The sequence below is a fragment of the Vombatus ursinus genome, unplaced genomic scaffold (genome assembly GCF_900497805.2).
Source record: "Vombatus ursinus unplaced genomic scaffold, bare-nosed wombat genome assembly UNPS02009205.1, whole genome shotgun sequence".
In the NCBI taxonomy this organism is placed as follows: domain Eukaryota; kingdom Metazoa; phylum Chordata; class Mammalia; order Diprotodontia; family Vombatidae; genus Vombatus; species Vombatus ursinus.
Genome location: NW_020948983.1, coordinates 21,922,298 through 21,946,081, shown reverse-complemented (window position 1 = coordinate 21,946,081; position 23,784 = coordinate 21,922,298). Strand labels below are relative to the sequence as shown.

General features: G+C 39.5%; 1 protein-coding gene across 3 annotated transcripts in view; it reads right to left on the bottom strand.

Moving 5' to 3' along the window:
• Positions 1-17,196, bottom strand: part of TM6SF1 (transmembrane 6 superfamily member 1) — a 40,581-nt gene extending 23,385 nt beyond the window's left edge. The window contains exons 1-3 of one of the 3 annotated variants that reach the window (XM_027851486.1): positions 16,823-17,196; positions 10,272-10,375; positions 4,981-5,078 (exon numbers count right to left, since the gene is read on the bottom strand). In XM_027851486.1, coding sequence (XP_027707287.1) covers positions 4,981-5,078; positions 10,272-10,375; positions 16,823-17,196 — 576 coding nt within the window. Of the gene's footprint in view, positions 1-4,980; positions 5,079-10,271; positions 10,376-16,822 lie in introns of those variants that run through there. The other 2 variants (XM_027851489.1, XM_027851488.1) reach the window with 2 other exon arrangements.
• Positions 17,197-23,784: the final 6,588 nt, after the last annotated feature.

Below are 23,784 nucleotides of genomic sequence, written 5' to 3'. Positions count from 1 at the left end.
GTAGATAACATAGAGAATTGCTATAATATGGTCAGAAGAATAAAAGTAAACATATCCTGGAGAACAGCAGTCACCCCGCAGTTCACAGCAAACAAAATCCAAAAATGGAGCTATGGCATTAGATACTTATAAAAAATGCATAAAGTATGGATAACAGTCAAAATGAATAGAGATACTACTTAAAGGAAGCAAATTTGGTCAAATAGATATATTACTGAGTTATTATAAGACCCATAACTGCAATATGTCTCTAAAAAGGTATATATCTTATTCAAAAGAAATAAGATGAGTAAAATGATGGTGGTGGTATGTGTGAAGTGAGAGAAAGGGGTGCGCAGGTATTGAGACAAAGTTGCATTTTATATTAAGAAAATATACTTATAGGAAGAAGTCCAAGAAACAGAGTAGGGGAAACATAGTAGAAAGTATTTGTGGTAACATCAAAGGAGGCAGAAACAAGTGATATTTTTACTGAAGTATACTAGAGACCAACTGGACAGAAAGAAAAAATAGATGAGGAGTCTGGAAAACAAACCACAAGCCAGGCATAGAGGAATGGTAACTGGTAATAAGAGACTTAACTTATCTGGAAACTTCTGAGGCTTTCTTGGCAAAAAGCAGAGCAGCTAATAATTTCTTGATTTGCCTTAATAATAATTTCATCCTTCAAGAAGCAGAAGAACCAACAAGGGGGAATTCTATTTAGGATATGATTTTCATGAACACAGAAGAATTGGTTGCTGGGGTGAAAAATGACAGGAACCTTGGGGAAAAAAATGACATTCTTTCTTAGATCTTATGATAGAGGAGAGGAAAACTAGGAATAGTCTAGGAATAGAGTGACAAGTGCTCTAGATTCTGAGAAAGGACATTTCAAAGAGTTTGGAGAAAGCAAAGGTAGACCCTACACTAAAATTCAACGGGGGAAGTAAACTCCAAAGTGATAGAAAGCTCTCAAGAATGAAATAATGAAAAACAGATACAATTTTGATGAGGAGGAAAACAAGTGAATGATCCAAAGAGACTTCAGTTGATATACAGGAACTTGTTAAACAACTTAGATTTTTAAAAGACTTGTACAAAAGATGGAAGCAAGGACAGGTAACACTGGATGAAGGTGATCAGAAAAGGGAGAGTATTAGCAGCTGGAGGAACAGAAAGGGCCTTCTGCAGAAGGCAGGATCTGAGCTGAGTGTGGAAGGAAGCCAGGAGAACTAGGAGGTGGAGATAAGCTGACAGAGGCTTGGGGCAGAACCCAGTGCAAAGGAGATAGTCGTGTAGACTAGATGGATGAAGAATCCAAGTAGACTAGAATTGCTAGCTCATAGAGTGCATGGAGGAGAATGGAGGGTAAGAAGACCAGAAATTTAGGAAGGGGCCAGACTATGAAGCTTTAAATGTTAAACAGGATTTTTTTATGCTTTTACAAACTGATTTACCTCAGATACGTAGCAAGAAGAAACCCTATAAACATTTCTCAAAAAAAGCCTTGGGGAGAAGGGAAAGGCATACTCTCCCTGACACAATGTCAGTCTCTGAGAGAGTAGGTTCAAAAATTAGCAGAGTTCCTACATAGCATTGGTTCCACCAAGTTCACATCCAGATGTAGCATGACTTTCAGATGAGTCCTTGTCCAGATGTGGCATGACTTCCAGATGAATCCTAATCCCAGCTTCCATGGGCCTTGCTCCAACAGGCCATTCCCAAAGGCCACTTCTTGCTCCTCAGGGCATTGATGCTGAGCTGACTTTGAAACCTGACTAGGACAATGAAGCACTCACAAAGTCTCAGAGGCTCCGACCTCCTTCACCTTTCTATCTGGAATTGAGAAGCAAGCTTCATGGCAAATCCTCTGGAATTGTGTTTAGTTGTATTGGTCATATTTCCTCAGAGTTGTTTGTCTTTACAATATTGTTGTTATCATATACATTTTTCTCCTGGTTCTACTCACTTCATTTCGCATCATTCATGTCTTCCTAGAAAACAAAGGACTTTATATTTGAGTCTAGAGATAATAGGAAGCCCAGAAGCTCACTGAGCAGAGGGCCATCAGGCCTACACTTTAGGAAAATCACCTTGGCAGATAAGTAGAGGACAGACCTGAGTGGAGAGAGATTTGATGCCAGGAGACTAGTCATAGGTCATTGCAGTAGTGTATGTGTAAAGCAATAAGTGCCTGAATTAGGACTATGTTTTATGAACAAAGAGAAGAGGACATATAGTTAAGGTGTTACAAAGATATAAATGAGATGGCAACAAATCGGGTATGTTGAGTGAATGAGGAGTCAAGCATGACAATGAAGTTATCTGGCAGGTTGACTAGGAAGATGGTGGTTCCCTCAAAAGTAATAAGGAAGTTCAGAAGAGGAGAGGATTTATTGGGGAAAGATAATAAACTCTGCTTTGTACATGTTGCATTTAAATACCTATGAGACATTCAGTTGGAAATGTCTAACAGGTAGTTGGTGATAAATGACTATAGTGCAGAAGAAAGACAAGGGCTGGATATATAGTCAATGATCAAAAAACATTTGTTAAGTGCTTACTATGTGCGAGGTACTGTGTTAAGAGATGAGAATACTTAAGAGAAAAAAAAAGACAGACTCTGCCCTCTAGGAGCTTGCAATCTAGTGGAGGAAGACAATATACAAAAGGAAGCTGAAAAGGGGAGTGGGAACCTCAAAGGCATGATGTTTCTGGGGTCAAAACCAAGCAAGGCAACTGGTGGAAAATGAAGAGTATAGAGGTAAAGTTCTAGGCTCTCTCCTACAGGAGTTTATTGCTCTGTCCTCCAATCAGAGGGGATAAGCAGCTGAGGGTGCAGAGAAGGTGTTGACTATCGAAGCCAGATTAATCTCCATGACAACCAAGCAGAGCAGCTGATGAAGAGTGGATCTGGGAATTCTCTGCATAGGGATAATAAGTGAACCCATGGTAACTGATGAGATCATGCAGTATGACAGTATAAAGCAAAAAGACAAAAGGGTCCGGGACAGAGCCTTGGGAGATATCCATGGTTACTAGGCTTTATATGGATGAAGAACCAGCAAAGCAGACTAAGGAACAGTCAGATCAAGAGAGGATCAGAAGACAATAGTGTCACAAAAATTTGGAGAGGAGAGTTTATCCAGATGAGCAAGATCAGGACTGCAGAGATGTTAAGAAGGATGAGAGAAAACCATTCACTTAGGCAATCAAGAGATCACTGGTAACTTTGGAAAAAGTGGTGTAATTGAATGATGAGATCAGAATCCAGCCCTTGGAGGACTGAGAAGAGAGTGAGAGGAAAGGAAGTAGAGGATAATCATTCCAGTCTGTGGAGGTCCAGTTCCTTTCAACAAACTTTATCATGTCCTGTTACATACACAACACTACATCAGGTGCTGGGGCTACAAAGGCAAAGACAAAATCAAGCCCCTAAATTTGAGTATCTTAGGGGAACTGGCTGGGGAGCCTGCTTCCAAATAGGCATAATGATGGGTAATGGAGAGGCCAGCTCCCCAGTCTGGAGCATTTTCAGACATTCTGTACCTGATTCTAGTCTGCCAGCCACATAATGAAGTTACCTTTTTAAATTGGCTGCTTCCCTCAAATTGAGGTGCATTCAAAAGGCAGCAGTTAGCCAGAGCTTTGACCTTGGTTTGGCTTTTTCCTGCCTTGCATGTTCAAGTGAGAAGACAAGGACTAAGCCTTCAGTGGTGAGAGAGGCCTTAGGTTTTTTTCGGTTTTTGTTTTTCCCCATTCAGGCCACCATGATGTGGCCCAGGAACACACAAACCTGCCATTGCTTCTGTTATTATCACTGTTGTATCCATTCTTCCTGCTGGTGAAGGAGCTGGGAGATGGCCATGACTTTTTGATCTTTGAAAGGTCAAGAGAACAAGCCACAAGGGTGGCCATCCATGGTGGATTTTGCAGCCAGGCAATTCAACATCAGGGCCCTGTGGCATGCCCTTTTGAACTCAGACCAGCAGTATCGAGACTAGGAATCGTTCAGTGGCCATGCCATATTTGGACATGAACTTTTAGGACCAATGCTATGTAGAAAACTACAGTTAAGTCTGAGCCAGCACTCCCTATGAACTATGAAGAATATCCCCAAGAGTTAAGAGGAAATATTTTTGCTTTGTATTTGCTTCATTGAAGTAAATGCCCCTTTGTAAAATCTAATTGATGCTAACTGGTAAAATGGAACTGGCATGATAATTACTGGCAGCTAGCTAACAGTGGGAGAAAGAACAGAAGCAGCTGGAGCCTGGAAAAACAATTCAAAGAAAAATGAACAAGCAGAGAGGGTGGAAACAGCTAGGGAGACATCTCCAGTATGTGCTAGAATTTTCCTGAGTCTTCTCAGGTTTGGTTCTAGTTGTTCTTCACATCCTCCTTTCCTGAATTCTCTGAGAACTCTAAAAATTAGCAGGTAAACAACTATTTGTCTTGGGTAGTGTAAGCTTCCACCTGTGCATGCAGGTCCAACAGGGAGCTGGAACAGGTGACCTTTTCCAGGTGACCATCATCATAATCAGCCATTTATAAGCATGTCTTTAAGCACTTTCTATTGGCATTTTAAAGCACTGTTAGGTGCTGTAATAGGTGCTATCTAAATGAAACTAGATTAAACTTTTATTCCTAAGAAAGTGAAGTATGTAGATAGATGAGTTATTAATGATAAAGAGGCAAATAAACATTGAATAAATACATAAAATTAACATAATTACATTAATTGCAAAGAAGCATTTAGTGATATTGGAAAGTGAAGATGGAGTCTTGGGAATTGAATGTTGAGAGGAATTACCACTTATTTTTTAATCCTAACTCCTTGATTTTGCTCATAGAAATTGCCCATGGCAGTCACCTAAAATATGTTATTGCATATTCACTTATCTATGGTAGGATATTTGTGACAGGTGTTTCTGGTCATATATTTTTAATATACCAGAGAAAAGATTTAAGTTTATCAAACATAAAAGGATTACTTACCTCTTTCAAGTAATATGTCATGAATCCATCAATTATACCATCTTGTTCAAGTCCTATAATAAGGTTCACTACACTGGTAAAAGCAAACACTGCATAAACTAAAGAAATAAAAACAGTGATTAAAAACACTCAGAATATCACTGGATTAGTATTGTCCAGTAAAAATAGAATAATCCAAAGGGATTATCACTAAGACACTATGGAAAGCATTGACATAGGCCAATGGAATATTGCACATTAAAACAAAAATAAAGCACATGTGAATATAGCATTGCATAGGAATTCAGTCATCCAGAAACCGCATCCGTAACCAAGTCAAAAGAAAGGCAGCTAAACCCCTCCCCCCAAAAAATGTTTTCTTAGGAGTCAAAATACTGTTAAGGTCAATGCATTCAAACCCATTGCTAAATTAACACTTGTCTAATTCCCTAGTTCACTGCCAAAAATAATTAACATATTTTTAAGTTATTTGTGGCTAGTAAGTGTTGGTTAATTGAAGTGGGCATAAGAATTTCAATAAGATACACCACAAAGTTATTGTTTTGCCTCATCAGGACTCAACTAAGTAATCTTTCCCTAATCCATAGCATCATAAATTTAGAGCTGGAGGGGACCTGAGAGGCCACCCATTCCAACCCAATCCCTCATTTTACAGATAAGGAAAATAAGACCCAGATACATTGAGTAACTTACCCAAGTTCACGGAGGGATAGTAATTAACAGAGCCAGTATCTGGAGCCAGGTATTTTAACTTCAAATGCAACAACTCTCTAACCACTGTCTCTTTTTAATCCCTCCTCTTGTCTTAAAGTAATGCTCACTTGATGTGACAAGTATACCTCAGGAAACTTAATGACTGCATCCTGGGCAAAATACCAAATCACAAATATTGAATGACTGCTTGTGTAAAAGTTATTACCCATACTTCTCCTCATTAAAATGTTTGCCAACATTTCTGCTTACATGAGTATTTCCTGCATATATACAGCGGACTGGCTATCAATGTTATCTTTAGGATCTTTACTATTGTACCACACTCCTTGGGGCTTGTCCTCCAACTCCTACTCACATAGTCAGGTTGGGTCTCCTGAAAGCAAACTCTTTCTCCTCTCAGGGTTCTAGAGGTAACTCTGAAGGGTTGGGAATGGTTTCTAATAACTTTGTGTCATACAGTGTGCCAATGAATATAAATTAACTAGCTGAAATAAATTAGCCAGCCAGAGTTAATTAGCAGGTATCAGAGCATAGAGTACCTTGTTAGTTACATTAATTGGGGTTGAGGGGTATGGGTCACCTCTCTTATGCTGTTCTCTCCTGTTTAATATTTGTTGTCCTCAACAAATCAACTTGAGTATTTTTGGCAAAGTCCATAGTCCTAAATCTTGTACAGCTCTCTAGTGACATGGAGAAGTTCCAACATTATCCTTTTTTAATATCATCCCCAGTACATAGAATTAAGGAGTTTTGGGGAAAGTACATGTGGCACAGTTCTTTAAAAAATATGGAAATTAATATTTTTTCATATTTCTAAATACACAGTAATGCAATTTAACAAACATCATTTTAAATGAAGACATATATAGTATGCTTATCAAATTTATATATAACATGAAACTAGAAGGGAACACACTAGATGACAGTCCAAAAAGATCTTTATAGTTTAATCTGATGAACCGAATCAAATAATATAATAATAATAGCTAATATTTATATAATGTTTTAAGACTTGCGAAGCACTTTACATAAGTCATCTCATTTGATCTTAACAACCCTGGGAGGTAGGTGCTATTATTATCCCCATTTGACAGATGAGGAAACTGAGGCAGACAGGGTAAGCCACTTATGAAGGGTCATCCAACTAGTGTCTGAGGCAGAATTTGAACAGAGATCTTCCTGTGTTCTAGCACTCTACATATTAAATCACTAGCTACGTAGGAACTAAAAACTTTTGATTTAGTTTAATAGTGATAATGTAGTTGCAGACTTGTATGCAAAAAATCAAATGGCACAAATATAGTACAGGAGAGACAGTAAGAGACATTAATTAAAAAGACCTAAAAGAACCACCAAAAAAGCAGATATAGCACACACAAAAAAGAACAAACATAGCTTGAAAGAAGAGATATGAGAAGACAGCCCCACACCATCTGTTTACAGAGGCAGGAGGTCTACTATTGTTGTATGCTGTATGTATTTTCCCTTTTTGTCTTTAAAAAATACTATTTGTTATGTAAGATGGCTCTCTGGGAGAGATACTGAGAAAAGAAATGAAATTATGATGATATCAAAAGGCAATAAAAGTTCATTTAAACAAAAACAAAACAAAAAACAAACAAAAAAAAAAGACTTAAGCATCTTAGTGGAGTGAAATCTTAACATCATGGAAAAGGTGTGTGACTTGGCAACCAAAATTGCTAATACAACTTTGAGTCTTAGAAGACTGTTGTCCAGGGGGCAGCTAGGTGGTACAGTGGATACAGCACCAGTCCTGGATTCAGGAGGACCTGAGTTCAAATGTGACCTCAGACACTTGACACTTACTACCTGTGTAGTAAGTCAAGTCACTTAACCCCAGTGCCTAACCAAAAAGAAAAAAAGAAAAGAAAGAAGAAGACTGGTGTCCAGAAAAAAAGGAGGCGATAGTCCCAAAATACCATACTCCACTCAGACCATATCTGCAGCATTATATTCAGTTCTGGGGACTGCAGTTAAAGAAAGATGTTGATATATTGAAGCTTATCCAAAGGAAGTGACCAGTATTGTGAAAGAACTAGAAATGATACCATATAAGAATAAGATGAAGGAACAGGAAATGTTTACCTTGAAGAAGAGGAGACTTGGGGGTACCTCATCAATTCTCATCAGGGTCATTATTATCCCTAAGTAAATGATTCACAGACCTCTTCAGGCATCAGTCTATTTCCTAAGCTCCAGTCCCACATCAACAACTGTCTATTGGACATTTCCAACCAGATATCTTGAAGACATCACAAACTCACCATGTCGAAAATAGATTTCATCATCTTCCTTCCAAACCCACCTCTCTTTGAAATTTCCTTATTTCTATCAAGGCTGTAATATTTCTAGTCTCTCAGTTTTATTACTTTGGTGTTTTCTTTGAGTCCTGATGCTCTCTCACTCCGTAAGTCCAATCAGCTACCAAATCTTGCCATTTCTACCTCTGCAACAAGTTTGGCATCAGTACCCTTCTCACTACTCACAAGGCCACCCCATTAATGCAGATCCTCAGTCATCTCTCTCTGGACTGTTGCAACTGGACCTGTTTTGGTGGGGCCCAGAGCGTAGAGCTGGGTGCAAGTTGCAAAGGGGAAGAGTTAGCTCTCCAATGGGGGAAAACTGTAACAATTAGAGCTGTCCCTAAATGGAATGGCTGACATGAGAGGTAATCAGCTCCCATCACTCAAAGTCTTCAGAAGCAGAGGCTGGATGACCACTTGTCAGGATTTTGTGGAGGGGATTCCTGCTCAGATACAGCTTAGACTAGATAACTTGTAAAATTTCTTGAGGATTGTAGTTTAATGCTACCAGTTCAGTTGTTATTAACCTTTTGAATGTCATGGTCTTTACACACCCCACATCCCTTTTTGGCAGTCTATGAACTCCTTCTCAAAATAATGTGTTTAAATGCATAAAACAAAATACATAGGATTCCAAAGGATATCAATTATATTGAAATGCAGTTATCAAAGTAAAAAAAAAAAAAGTTCATGGGGGCAGCTAGGTGGCACAGTGAGGTACAGCACCAACCCTGAAGTCAGGAGGACCTGAGTTCAAATCCAACTTCAGACACTTACTAGCTGTGTGACCCTAGACAAGTCACTTAACCCTGATTGCCTTCCCTCAAAAAAATAATTAAAAAATACACGGACCTCAGTTTAAGAGCCCTTGTTTGATCACAAGTTTGAAATGGCATTGTGATGTAGTGTGATAGGAAGCTAACCTCAAAACCAGGATCACCTGAGTTCAAGTTCCCTTTCTGATACATGCTTTCTCTGTGACACTGGGCCAACTACTTAACCTCTCTGTTTTCTAGGAAACTCTCTATGACTATAGGCTGCAGATTTAAACCGTATTCCTATCATAAGGTCAGACAGCTAAGTAAATGGAGGAGTTGGGAATCAAAATCAGGTCCTCTGATTCCAAGTCCAGTGTTCCAGTATTTTGTTAAAACATGGAATCTTGAAAAAAAAAACCCTAAAAGCTAAATCTCCACCAAAGGGGGGAAAATTGCATCCCTATAGTCTGAAATCAGATAGCATGATCGAGTATAAAGAATATTTCATTAGAAATCAATAAAATGTTGGTTCTGGGCCCAGCTCTACCACGCATTCATTAGGTAACTTTGGTCACAGAATCTCACTGGGCCTCACTTTCTTGTCGGGAAAATGAAGGGGGTAGACTGGATGCCTTCTAATATTCTTTGAACTTGAAAGCAGAAAACTTGAGAAATAATTGGGAAACTGCAAGTCATTAGGTCAAAATAATATTAGCTAGAATACTATTGTGCTATAAGAAATGAGAAGGAGAATGGTTTCAGAAAAATCTGGGACTGTGATGAATATGAACTGATACAAAGTGAAGTGAAAAGAACTAGATCATTGTATATAGTAACAGCAACATTGTAATGATGATCAACTGTGAAAGACTTAGCTACTCTGATCAATACAATGATCCAAGACTATTCTGAAGGACTCATGATGAAAAGTGTTATCCTCCTCCAGAGAGAGAAATGATGTACTCTGAGTGCAAATTTTCTCACTTTCTTTATTTTTCTTGCTTTTTTGTAACATGGTTAATGTGAAAATATGTTTTGTATGATTTTGAAATTATAGCTGAAATCATACTGCTTGCCCTCTCAATGGATGGGGGATGGGGCTAGAGGGAGGGAGATAATTTGGAACGAATTTTCTTAAATAAATAAATTTTTAAAAAAAGAAAAAAATAATAAATGATTAATTAAATGATTTAGGAAACCATTTAAGATATATATTTGCACAATTACCTAAATCTACTTACTTTAACAAATACCCTCTGGCTGCCTTAAAGTAATCAACATATAGAATATTGAATGGGCACCCCATCGATAACTATGAAATTTCCTATGATCATGGCAGATGTTCATATCTTTCTGATGTTTGCTAAAACATGTCCATCTAAATTTTAAGTGATGTGAAAAATTCTTTACAAGCCACTGAGAAATATAAGTTTGGCAGAAGGGAAAGTTCCCAACCAACCTTATGTCCAGTATTTTCTATCCCATCGATACCTACCATAAAACAGAGGATCTCGAGGTGGTTTTCTCTTCACAAGGGCCCGAGCCAACAAAGCTACAAAGAGTAGAACCAGTACTCCAGCAGCTACAATTGTCCAGGAACTGTAAAAATTAAAACATGGAAGCTGAGTCACTATCAAAGTAAACATTCTAATGCTGGGAATTTCCTAGTTAGTTGAATACATTCTCTCAAATACTGCTGTTCCGTTATTTGCTTAATATGGAACTCCTAGGTATGGCATACTTTACCATGAAGGTCAGTCTTTGGCACAACTGTTGGTTGGTGATAATACCTAAAAACCTCTGCCTGGCTTAGTAATAAGTGATTCTATTTAGAGAGTGCTTTATAGTTACAATAGACTTCTACATACATTATTTCATCTGATCCTTATGATAATCCTGTGAAGTTGTACTTGCTCACATTCATATAGCATAACGCATGCAGGGATTGCAAATCACTTTACATAGGAACATAGATATATAAGGGACCACAGAGGTCATCTAGCTCAACTCCCTCATTTTACAGATGAACATAAGTGACTTGCCCAAGGCCACATAAGTTGTAAGCATCCAAGATGGGTTTGAATCCAGGATCTTCAACTCCAGAACCAGTGCTCTTTCCACTGTACCATGCTGGCTTTCTATACACTAGCTCATTTGATTATCAACAACTGTGAGGAATTTACTATTACTATCATCTCCATTTAACAGTTGAGTAAACCAAGGCACAAAGAGGTAATAAGTGGCATAGCTGGGAGCTAAACTGTAATCTTTCTGATTCCAAGACACTTCTCTTTCCCAGGGAGCAGATCTCCAACAGGGACTATTATTCTGAGGTAATGTCAAAACATAGGTAGTAAAGAAGTCTTAGTTAGATTCCTGGAGGCTTTGAAGAAGGTTAAGCCTTAGCAAGAGAAGTATGAAGGAATGAGGGTTAAAGGGCAAACCAAGTTGGCTCTCATCCCTTTAGTGTTCTTGCCAATGAAGGAGAGTTGGCACAGAACTTTGAATAATAGACTGGTGCCCAATGGGAGACTGTTGCTGGGGGGAAACACGTGATGAGTGCCAATGATCCTCAGGAAGATAAAATGATGGGTCCGTGCTTTGGCTACTTTCTGTCATATGCCACTCTTATATGATTCTGCTCTCCATTTCTGACTCTATTCTGTATCTGTAACTGGACTGTGTTCATGGGCAAAAGATTTTACTTCACATGCTGTGTGTGTGTCTATGTGTGTATGTGTGCTCAAGGCCATACGTGTGCATTCGTCCCCTGGCCAAGAGACTAGGGTAGTAAGGATGTCAGGAAGATCAATTGGAACTGATTAACTGATGGTAAAAGGACAGGAGACCAAAAGCATGTCCTGAAAACAGGAGGGAGGGCAGGCCCAGGGGGAAGCCATATGTTCAACATGATAAGTTAAAAGGTCCAACAAAACAATTAGTTTCAATCATTCTAGGACTCTAAAATCACTGGGCCTCACATCAATTCTGGCCCTACCACAGTATAATAGGGGTAAAGAAATCGCATCCCACACTTTGTGATCTTGCTTTAAAACAGGGATCCCTTAGGAGCTTTGCAAACTCAGCAGTGGTCCTACAATAAACCTTTTGAAACCTCAGTCATTCTGAGTAGGGACTGGGAAGGAAAGTCATGAGAAACCATATATGTATATATATATATCCTTGATTCCCTACTATACAAAAAAAATTTCTATGATACCTAGGACTTTCCATTTCCTCAAGCCTCACATTTCTGAAGAATGGCCCTACCCCGAAACTGTACCTCATGAGATCAACAGCATCTCCAAATTGACAGGGATTACTTCATTTTCTTGGGTAAAATTCATATGATAATTCATGGTGAAAGCAACAGCAGATGCAAGCAGCTTTTATAAAAAGAAAAAAAAGGAAACCAGACTAGGTCAAATCAATAAATATTTATTCAAAAAAAGTTTGTCCACTAGGTACACAGTACCATGATAGATGATACTGCAGATCCAATTATAAATAAGAAGCAAACCCTACCCTCAGGACCCTTATGATCTAGCTGAGGAAGAAAGCCAAAACATGTGAGATGTGAGCTATCTTTTAGATTTAAATATCAGTTCAATAAAATAGATATACAGACTTTACAGAGACGTAAAAAGGTATAAAAAGTTATATGAATAATTGCCAAAGGAATTGTATAAATGTTAAATATTATCCACAAGAGTTTAGAGGATTAGGTAGAGATCAGTGTGAGTGGGATGGTCAGGGAAAGCTTGATGACGGAGGTGGGATTTGTGCTGAGTGTTAAAGATGGAGGTCAGAAGATGCAGAAGTATATGGAAAAGGAGCAAAGATACAATTTGAAAGATGGTAAGAAATAAGTGCTATAGTCAGGTATGCTAGAATATATACCTCCCCAAAGCCAAAACTAATTTCATACTCTCTACCCTTAACAGTTTTGCAACAGGCAGCTAAGTGGTACAGTGGACAGAGTACTGGGCCTGGAGTCAGGAAAATTCATCTACCTGAGTTCAAATCTGGCCTCAGACACTTACTAGCTGTGTGACTCCAGACAAATCACATAACCCTGTTTGCCTCAGTTTCTTCATCTGTAAAGTGAGCTGGTAAAGGAAACAGCAAACCACTCCAATACCTTTCCAAAGAAAACCCCAAATGGGGTTACAAAGAGCATAACTGAACAACAACATATGATTTTATTATAACCTCCAACTTAGCCAGGTTTCATTCTCTCTCTCCTCAAATTGTTCTACAATTCTGGAGCCCCCCTTGACTCCCATCATACCTAACATATTTTACTTGTCTGTGTGTATGTAATTTTCATGCTTCTACTGCCACCAAGTAGAAGGTAGGGCAGCTATTGGTCATTTTTTATCTTTGTACCAGAAGGGACTTAGACAAAGACTTAGTGAGCTAGAAGGGTCCCTAGAGGCCACCAATCCAATGTTCTCATTTTACAGGGGAGGCATTTAATGAATGTTTGTTGAACAAACCAGATGTAGCAGAAATAGACCATAAATGTGCTTTTTCTTTTTTTTTAAAGCATACTGAAATAACTGACTTATTTTAAATCTTCCCTATGTTAAAAGATCTGTTCAGTCAGCCAGCCACTCCTTAACATTAAAGTTCAGTCTAAAAAAAGAAAGTTAGCTCCATCTAGGGCAAGAGGCTGGAATAATGAATGATGGATGAAAAGGAGGCAGCGTGGAAAAACAGAGGGAGACCACGTGAGCCAGATGGTCCAGGTTCTAGTCCCAACATGGTTACTAATTGGCTGCATGCCTTTGGGCATGTCAGTTATCCTCTATGAGCTTCAGTTTCCCTGTTTGTAAAACTAGGGGGGAAGGATAGAGTCAGCTTGGATGATCTCTGAGGTCCTTTCCAGTCCTAGCATTCAATGTTAAAGTGAAATTGGATAAAGTATGCATGCACAGTGCATTGCTAACCTTTGATCGACTTGATAGCAGGCAGTAGGGTGCTCTGTGCACTATTAACAGCAGATAATTTAGGGCTTATTCATTGTTTAAGGATTATTATATCTGGGTCTCCAGAACAAACTCAGACCACAAAATTTCAAAAGAAGATGTGATCTTAGAGAGTCAACAATCAACTCACTCACTTATGCAAGGCACTGTGATAAGAACTAGGTATACTGAGATTAGATAGTTAGATATATGAATAAACAAATAGATAAATGAATGAATAAATGAAATGTCCTCTGCCCTCAACCAGCTTAAACTCTTCTGGTGTACATGAGTATGCCAATGAGGAATTACAAAGTAATTTCACAAAGTCTCCCTATTATTCCCTCCAGGATCAAATACACAATCTTCCACAGGCTTTTAAAATCCTTCACTAGGTGGCTCCTTCCTATCTTTCAGTCTTCTTATACTTTACTCCCCTCAGTGGACAACTATGCCCTGAGACTCCGGGCCCCCTCCAATGCTCCTCTCTTCCTCCTTATCTCCACCCTCAAATCTCACCTTAAGCAAGAGGCCTTTCCCAGTCCCCACTTCCCTAGTTCCTTCCCTCTCAGATTGTCTCCCATCTATACTCTGTCTCTGTCCCTCTCTCTACATATATATGTATATATGGATATATATACATATATGTCTATATCTATAGCTATCTATTTGTATTTATTTATAGAGATGTAGATAGATAAATGGATGGATGGATCTTATGTGTACCTACTTTTTTGCATGCTGTCTCTGTAATTAAAATGTGAACTTCTTGAGGGCAGGCACCATGTTGACATTTCTTTGTATCCCCAACCCTTAGCACAGTGCCATACATAGTAGGTGCTTAATAAATGCTCATTGAATGGTGATGATGAGGAAGCAGGGAGAGAAGGCTTCAAGTAGAAGGTGGCACTTGAGCTGAGCCCTTAAGGAAGGCAAAGACTCTAAGAGGAAGTGAACAGAAGCAGGTTCATTACAAGCTTTGGGGTTGGGGAAGGAGGAGGAGACAGCCTGTGCAAAGGCAAGTATCATCTGTTCTAGATGAGGGATTCTTAATCTCCAGTCCATGAACAGACTTGAATAGAAAAAAAATCTTAATTTTCATTAACCTCTAACTGAAATTTAGCATTTCCTTCAATGATTTAAGAGCATGAACACAGGTCCACAGGCTTCACTTAACTGCTAAAGAGGCACATCACAAAGAAAGGGTTGAGAATGTTGATGCGGACCTCATCATTTCCAGATAAGAAACTTAGGCCCAGAGATGAAGCAAGTGGCCCAAGATCTTGAAGCTAGTCTGTAGATTCCTGCCTTTCAGAGAGGTCAGAACTCTTCCCTCAGCATCCCAAACAGAAAGGCTGCTTCCTTCTCCTCCTCTTCTTCCTCCTCTTCCTCAGTGTAGATGAAGCCTGAAACCATGGTGAGTGCAGGCTCCTAGGGTATAAGCGTTGCTGACACAAAGAGACCACCAACCACAGTGAAATGCAGGCAAAGATTTTCAGTTTAAAGTCTGGCCTGCAATTTCCTTAGCAGCCACAGCTTTGATAAACACAATAGGTTTACTTCCTGAATGCTGGTAGGAACTCATTTCTGGCACAGAATCAAAGTCTGCCCCAGGGGCAGAACTGGAACAATTTTTCTTTCAGAAGCCTAGTTTGGGGGCTGGCCAGGTGACATGGAACAATAAAAGGAACACTTAAACAGGAGTCCTCAGTTCGAGTCTTGATTCCATCTGTATTCATTGGGTGACCTTGGGCATACTTATTCATCTCTCTGGATCTCAGTTTCCTGATGTGTAAATCAAAGAGATTCGACTAGAACAACTCCAAGGAGATTCCAGCACTAACATTCTGTGATTTTACATGTTGCTCTCAGCTTTATTTGGAAGGTAGGGACAGAGTTTCAAGTTTCCAGTTAAATTTAATGTTGTACTCAAATTCTTAACATCCCCCTTGAAATGATACTGTTCCATCACCATTAAAGTCTAGGTCCTACCTTTTTTTTTTTTTTTCCCAGAGCCTGTCTCCCAGCTTTGCTCTTGTGGACTAAAAATAATTAGAATTTATTCTTTAACAAAGAACTTAGTAGTTTTCCAAGTGCTGTAACATCCATGTTCTCATTTGATTGGACTACTGGTATTTCCAGAGTTAGAGGGGACCTGAGAAATTACCTAGTCCTACCCCTTGCATTTTACAGATGTGGGCCAAAGGAATGAAGTGACTTAGCCAGTCACACAGCTAATTTGTAGCTGGTTTTGGCCTGGAACTCTTGGCTCCCAATAATCAACAACATTTCCACTAGAGCTATTCATCACCTGTTTCTAAACGTATCCTTAAAAGGGATCTTTTAGCATCACAGATTTGGAACTGGAAGGAATTTGGATTTAGAGTCAAGAAGACCTGGGTTTGAGTCCCCATCTTACCACTTAATAACCGGAATGACCTCGGGCAAGTCACTTAAACTATCCCTCCGTTTTCTCAACTGTAAAAATGACGGGGTCGGACTAGATGACTTCTACGATTCCTTCCAGCTCTAAGATATTCTGAATTTATGATTTCTTCAGCCCCTTTATTTTTCAGATGAGGAAACTGAAACTCATCGACTTTAAGTGATTTAACCCAAGGTCACACAGGTAGAAAGCAGCAGGATGGGAATTTTAACCCTGGTCCTTCCTTTCCAAATCCAGCTCTCTCTGCACCACAAGAATGAAAGGTGTACATGAATTAATGCTATGTGAAAAGCCGACCAGAAAGGACACACACAGTCCATGCTTACACGGATAGAATCAATTTGGCTAGATGTAAAAAGTTAGAGCTTCATACATTCAATGGATCCTTGTTTCTAATCTTGCTTCAATTACATCTAGGAGGTGCTATGTGTATTAACAAAGAGCAAACGCTTAATGCGTTGAATACAGCTGCTAATTTTAAAAAGTCACCGAATGTTAAAAAGCTGGAGGGAATTTCGGGAGACCATCTAGTACAAGCCTCTGGCATAGACCTCCCCTCTGCCTTGACCTCTCCCGGCCTCCTGCCGGGGCTCCCCCCCTCGCCGCCCCGGCCCCTTCCAGGCCACTCACTTGCGATGAGCTGCCAGGTGGTTGAAGACGTAAGTGGCGGGGATAGCGGAGAGGGACAGCACGAAGACTCCGGTGGCCGCCGAGGCGCTCATCTCCTCCGGGGCCCCTGGCCGGCCTTCACCGCATCCCGCCCCCGCCGCCGCAGAGTCCGCCTGGGCGCGGCCGCCGCCGCCCCTCGCTTCCTGCAGCGCTCCGGAGTCTCCGCTGTCGAGCGCGTCGGCTGCCTCCTCCCCTGAACTTGACCGAGCTTCCGCCGGGGCGCGCGTCTCCCCGAGGCGCCCCACCCCGCTTGTCCGCTCCGGCCCGCGAGCCGCGTCGTCCCCGACGCCCAGCTCCCGGGGCGGCTCCAGTGGCCCCGGCCAAGGGCGCACCATAAGCTCGAGGACGCTAGTTCCAGCCCCACTGGCCAGGAAAGAGACCCTCCCTCTTCTGGCTGCGAAGACAGCTGCGGAGGAGACCAAGGAGCGCAAGGCTTGGGACGGGGCGGGGCCGAGAGAAGGAGAAGGGGCCCCCATGCTGATCCTGAGCCAGCCCTAGCCCCTAGGCAGTGCCCGGTGCCCCGTGCCCTCTCCAAGGCCCTCCGGCCCCAAACCCCTGGCAGCGCCCAGCGCCCAGCGCCCCACTTTCAAATCAGTAACTCAGAGAGTTTTTGCCATTCCGGCCTTAGGAGGGAAAACACCTGAATCAAAAGCCTGGCTGGGTATGGTAGGAAGATTTTAACCTCAAACAGGCCTTGAAAGGTTAACTAGTCTAAAACTCAGTTACCAAGAATACCCAGCTGAAGACAGAATCTGAGAGGTCTAAATTAGTGGTAGACTAGAACCCAGGTTACTTGACCCCCCCCCCCCCCCATTCCAGTGTTCTTTTCACTCTAAGTACTTCAAGCAAGTTGCCTCTTAGTATCTGGCAGACTCCTACAGTTACCCCACAAAAGCTACCCACAAGTTGGCCTAAGCCGAATTGTGACACATTTGAAATTTGTTCTAGAGCCTCTCACTTCTCTTTAGTACATGACCCCCAAATCTAGAACGCTGGTTCCCTTCATGCTCTGGCACTGAAGGACTAGGCCGATTCAACCTCCTTTCCAAGGTCCTTATCTGAGCATAAGCCTCTTCACACTCTCTTGCAGTAAATTAACAAACATCCTTTCCCATCCTGTGCCCTAAATCTATCCTATCCCCATCCCTTCTACCTATCTTGGATTCTTCTAATCAATCTTTCAGAGCATTTCTAAGATGGTTACTGTGAAAATGGGTGAGGACTTGTCATCCCCTTCTAGCTCTAAATCCTATGACCTCCCTGACCTCATAGATTTTAGAGATATAAAGAACCTTTGAGATCATAGAGAGCTGGAAGAAAAAGACCTCAGATGTCATCTATTCTTATGTCCTCTTTTCACAAATGAAAAAATGAGGTCCACCATAAAAAGTGGCTTGCCCAAAGCTACACAGGTCATAAAGAACAGAGCCTTTGGTTCCTTCATCTAGCACTCTCTCCACTATACGATGCTAGTCCAATTCCTTTGTTTTACAGATGAGGAAACGGAGAACTAGAAAGCAAAAGTGATTTGCCCAAGATCATACAGATATTAAATTTTGATATTAAAGTTGGAATTCAAATCCAGGTTCTCTAATAGAATTCTTTCCTCTACATCACATCAATCTGTTTCTCTCTCTTCCCTGCACACCAATACTAGATTAACACTGCCAGTTTTCTTATAGGATCAAGCTAAAGTCAGCCTGGTATTCAAGGCCCACCACTAAGCTGGCCCTTACCTATCCAACCTCATGTTCCACTGCAACCCTAAATTTACTCTGCACTTCAGTCATTCCAATCATCCCACTGTCTCCTGCAAACCTGTATCATAATCATTCCCACTTTTCTGTCCTTAATCATTGCTGATTTCCCAGTAGGTATTGGAAAGTTATCAGCAGAGAAAACACTATGAATTATACTTCTTTGCCTATCTCAAATCCTTCAAGGAGGTCCTATTCAATTCCTATATCCTCAGTGAAAGTTTCCTAACCAGAGTGAATACTATGATAAAGTTATATACTTCCCTTTACAGCTGTGCAAATCCATAGCACTCTGGATAGTGACTGGCGGACCACCAGAGAGGACAAAGGAGAGAAAAGAGAAAAAGTTTCACTGTTTCTGGCATCTCCCCTTTTTACTGGGAATCCCAGTCCAGAAGGGAGGTCTGACTCAACTCACAGGGTAACAAAGCATTGGAGATAATAATGAAGGGCTGGACTGAATTGCCAAGTTTTCCCTATAGTGGCCAAATCCTGATCTTCATCTCAGAAGCTGAATCAAAACTGGTCTAGCCTCTAGGGATAGAAGAGCAATGTAGCATACCTCCAACCCCCATGACATGCTTCCATTCCCAAGACTTTCTGTCTCCCCATGCCCACTATTCAGAAGTATAAGGTCTGAGATACAGAAAGATCCTGTCTTTGATTTTTCACAATCTACTTTTGAAGGAAAAGTCTATATACTTTTACTTATTCTAGCCTTCTTGATGATTTTTTTTCTGTTTACTCCTTCATTCAGTGCTTTCTTATTTACCTTAATCTTATTTTCAATGCCTTAAGTGTTAGTGGTTTGTAGAGCCTAGCATTTTGCTGAATTTGAAATCAAATCAACAAATACTGAAATGCTTATAGTCGATAAGGTTTGCTGTCCCAGAGGTCTCTTAAGATAAAAGTATGTTGAATGAACAAATGAACTGAGCTACTGAATATTTGGCTAGAGAAGAACAATTGCCCCTTGTTGAATATTTTTTTAGTCTCAACTCTTCCATTAACCATTTGTGTAACTTTACCCTCTTTAGACCTCAGTATCTTCACCTGTAAAATGAAATGCCTGACCTCAATTATCTCTCAGGTCCTTTCCAGGACTAATGTTCCAGGATTCTTTGATGCCATTGCTGGCCTGCTTCCTCTCCAGGCTCACCATGCCTTGGTGACATTTCCTTTCTCCAAAGGCTATCAAGCCCCAAATCTTACTGGTTCTTGATAGAAACTAAGTAAGATGCTACAACCACATTGTCTATTTTTGCTTAACTAAAAAAGAACTAACCCAGTGATACACTACTAGGCACATACCCCAAAAAAATCAAAGAAAGAGAAAAAGGACTCATTTGTGCTAAAGAAATCACAGGAACACTTTTTGCTCTAGCAAAGAACTGGACACAAAGTGGGTGTCCATCAAGTGGGGAATGATTGAACAAATTATGGTATGTGAATATAATGAATTATTGTTGTGCCATAAGAAATAATGAAAGGAATTGGTTCAGAGAAATCTGACATGATTTATATAAATTGATACAGTGTGAAGTGAGCAGAATCAGTAGAATTATTTATACATTGACCACAGTATTGTAAAAGAAAACAACTTCAAAATACCTAAAAGCTCTGCTCAATGCAATAACCAATCACAATTCCAGGAGACTGATGATGAAACATGTATACTAGTGTTGATGAACTGTACGTACAGAATGAGACATATTTTCAGACATTACCATTGTAACACAAATTTTTTTGCTTGACTTGTACTACAAGGGAAGGCTCTTATTTGGGGAAGGGAAGAGAGAAAGTAGTTGGCTAGTGATAGTGATGCAAAAAAAAATAGAGAAAAGAGAATGAAATATTTAAAAATACTCAAAAGATCAGTAGGAATGAGCAAGACAATGTTGTTACTACACGTTTAGTTTAATATGCATATTAAAAAATAAACTGTATGTAATAGATGCATAGTTTTATATATAATCCCCATTTTCTAGCCTTTGCATATGTAAATGATTGTTATGATTTTCTAGTTCATAATTTTTAAAAAATTCAAATTAAGAAAAGACCAGCAAATTTCTTGTGCTACTAATACATTTGTATTTTAGCAACATGATAATTTTTCTGCTTTCAAATGGTTGATCTGAGATTCTTAACTTTTAACATTCTATGTCTCTAATTCTATTAATTTGTCTGTTTAGTTAATCCATTTTTTTCTCACTTAATAAAGAGAAGTTGAATTAGCTACTTCACAATAGAATATACTCTCTATCCAGGAACAGGGATGATGGTTCTACCTTTTTTTTTAAGTTTTATTGATGCTTTTGTTATGGCAAAATTATTTCCTGTCTCACTCCATTCCCAAACCCCAAATACAAACAAGTTAACTCTACTTTGTAACAAAAACATTTAGGCAAAACCAACAGATACAAGACTGTATCTGAGAACACATGCTACATTCCATATCTGAAATGCCACCACATTTTTGATAAAAGGAGGAAAATGTATCTTCAGTGCTCCTGAAATAAGATTTGTCATAATTAATCAGAGCTCTACTGCCTTTTAATGTTGTTTTCTTTTATATTATTATGGTCATTGTGCATATTGTTCTCTTGGTTTTGCTTATTTTACTCTATCAATTCATACAAGTCTTCTCATGTTTCTCTGAATTCCTCATATTAACCATTTCTTATGGGGCAATAGTATTCCATTACACTTTTCATTATGTACCTCCTATGTTCCAGGTAATGTGTGAGGCTCTGGGAATACAAAGTAAAAAAATGAAATAATTTTTACCCTCAAGGAGCTCATAATCGATTAAGGGAGACAACACATACATTTACAAGAACATACAAAATAAATATATGGTAATTCATGAAAAGGCAACACCAGCAGCTGGGGAGATAAAGAAAGACCTCATTTAGAAGGTAAAGCTTGAGATGAGCTTTGAAGGAAATTTGAGATTTTAAGAGGCAACGATGAAAAGGTAATACATTGCAGACATAAGGGAAAGCCTATGCAAAAGGTACAGAAATATGAGGTGGAGTTTTATATGACAGGAACATCAGTAAGACCAATTTTTCTGGACCATAGAATGGAGAAGAGTAACATGTCTGGAAAGGTTGGTTGGAACCAGGTTGCAAATGGCTTCAAATGCCAAGCAAAGGAGTTTATATTTGATCCTACATATAATAAGGGGCTACTGGAATACTGAGTTGGAGAATGACATGTCCTAATTTTTTTATTCCCTAATAGATAGGCAACAACTTTGTTTTCAGTTTTTTGTTGCTACCAAAAAAATGCTGCTAAGAATATTTTTATTTTTAGGGGAGATTTCCTGTTTTTGATAGCTTTGTGGTTTATACCCAGTAGTGGGATTATTGGGTCAAAGTGGATGAACAGGTTAATCAATTTTACTATATATTTCCGAATAGTTTTTCAGGAGCTGGATCAATTCACAGTTCCACCAACATTTTATTTATGCAACTGTCTTGCCACAGCCCCTCCAACATTGACTATTTCCATCTTTCTATCATCTTTGCCTCCTGGAGAGATATGAGGTGAAAGTTCAGAGTTGTTTTGATTTGTATTTATATTATTAGTGATTTGGAGCAATTTTGAATAAAGTTGCTGAGAGTTTACAATTCTCCTTTTGAAAACTGTTCATATTTTTTGACCATTCACCTATTGGGGAATTATGCCTTTTTTTAATAGGCTGCTTGTTGATCCTAGTTGAAGTTGGAGATATTTATATAAATGTTTAAAGTGCACCAGGACAGGAAACCAGCTCTCTAAGATATGGGCTACAGAGGAAATTCTCAAATCAAACGTGTAACAAAGGAGCTTTAAAACATCGAATCAGATAATGTTGTTATGCATATTTAACAGTGTCTTCTTTACAATTACTGGGGAATAAAATGTGTGCACCCTTTTAAAAAGACATTATATTAAATGATTTATATTGATGTAATATAAATATATAGAAATCAACTTTCAAAAATCATATGTATTATCGATTTCTAAACCATTATCCTAGTGTTAAGTACTTCAATTGAATGATCTTTGTCCAAAATTATCAATGATCTCTTAATTGTCATATCAAATCAACTAATGGCTTTTCATAAGCACCTTCCCCTAGATATTCTCTCCTCTCTGAGTGTTCTTGACTCAACTCCGTCTTGGTTCTCCTCCCACCTTTCACTCCACTTTGCTGGATCTTCATCCATGTCTCTGCTGCCAATTGTGGGTATCCTCCAAAGTTCTGTTTTAGGCCCTCTTTGTCCTTCTTTCTATGGTCTCTCATTTGGTGATTTCATTAATTCCCATGGGTTCAATTACCATTTATATACAGATTATTCCAAGATTTCCATATACTATCTTAATATCTCTCCTCAATCCAGTCCAGCATCATCACAACCACCTATTGTATATTTTGAACTCAGTCTGGCACAGATAATTCAACCTCAAATGTCCAAAACATAATTCATTCCCTCTCCCCATCCCACCCTCAAGCCACTTTTGTTTTGAATTTCACCACTACTGTCCAGAACATCGTGATCCTTCCAATTACCTGGGTTCCCACCCTCAGTATTGTCCTGACTCATTTCCCCTCTCTCCACCTATCAGTTGACAAATCTTATAATTATTTTCTCTCCAACATCTCTTGAATATGTTCCCTTTGTTCATTCACCACTCTAGTTCAGGCTCTCACCACCTCTTGCCTAGAATATTGTAGTAACCTCCTTATTAGACCCTCCACTTTACATCTCTCCCACCTCCATGTCATCCTCCACACACCTAGCAAAGTGATTTTCCTAAAGCGAACACCTGACCTTGTCACCCTGTTTCCCTCCACTCAGTAAACTCCAATGTTCACCTTTCACCTCTAGGCTCAAATATAAACCCTCTCTTTGGCATTTAAAGCTCTTTACAACGTGGGTCCTCCCTATATTCCCAGTCTTATTGTCCATTGCATCCTGGTTCCCCCCTCACTGAAAATGCCTTCTTCTATAAGGCTACTTTGCATGTACATGATTTTTTTTATGCATTATAAGTTCCTTTTTTTTCTTTTTTTTGCTTTGTATCCCCAGTGCTTAGTATAGAATCACGTGGTAAATACTCAATAATTGCTTTTTGATTGCCTGATTGATGAGGTCCATTCTTGGGGTTTTTCTG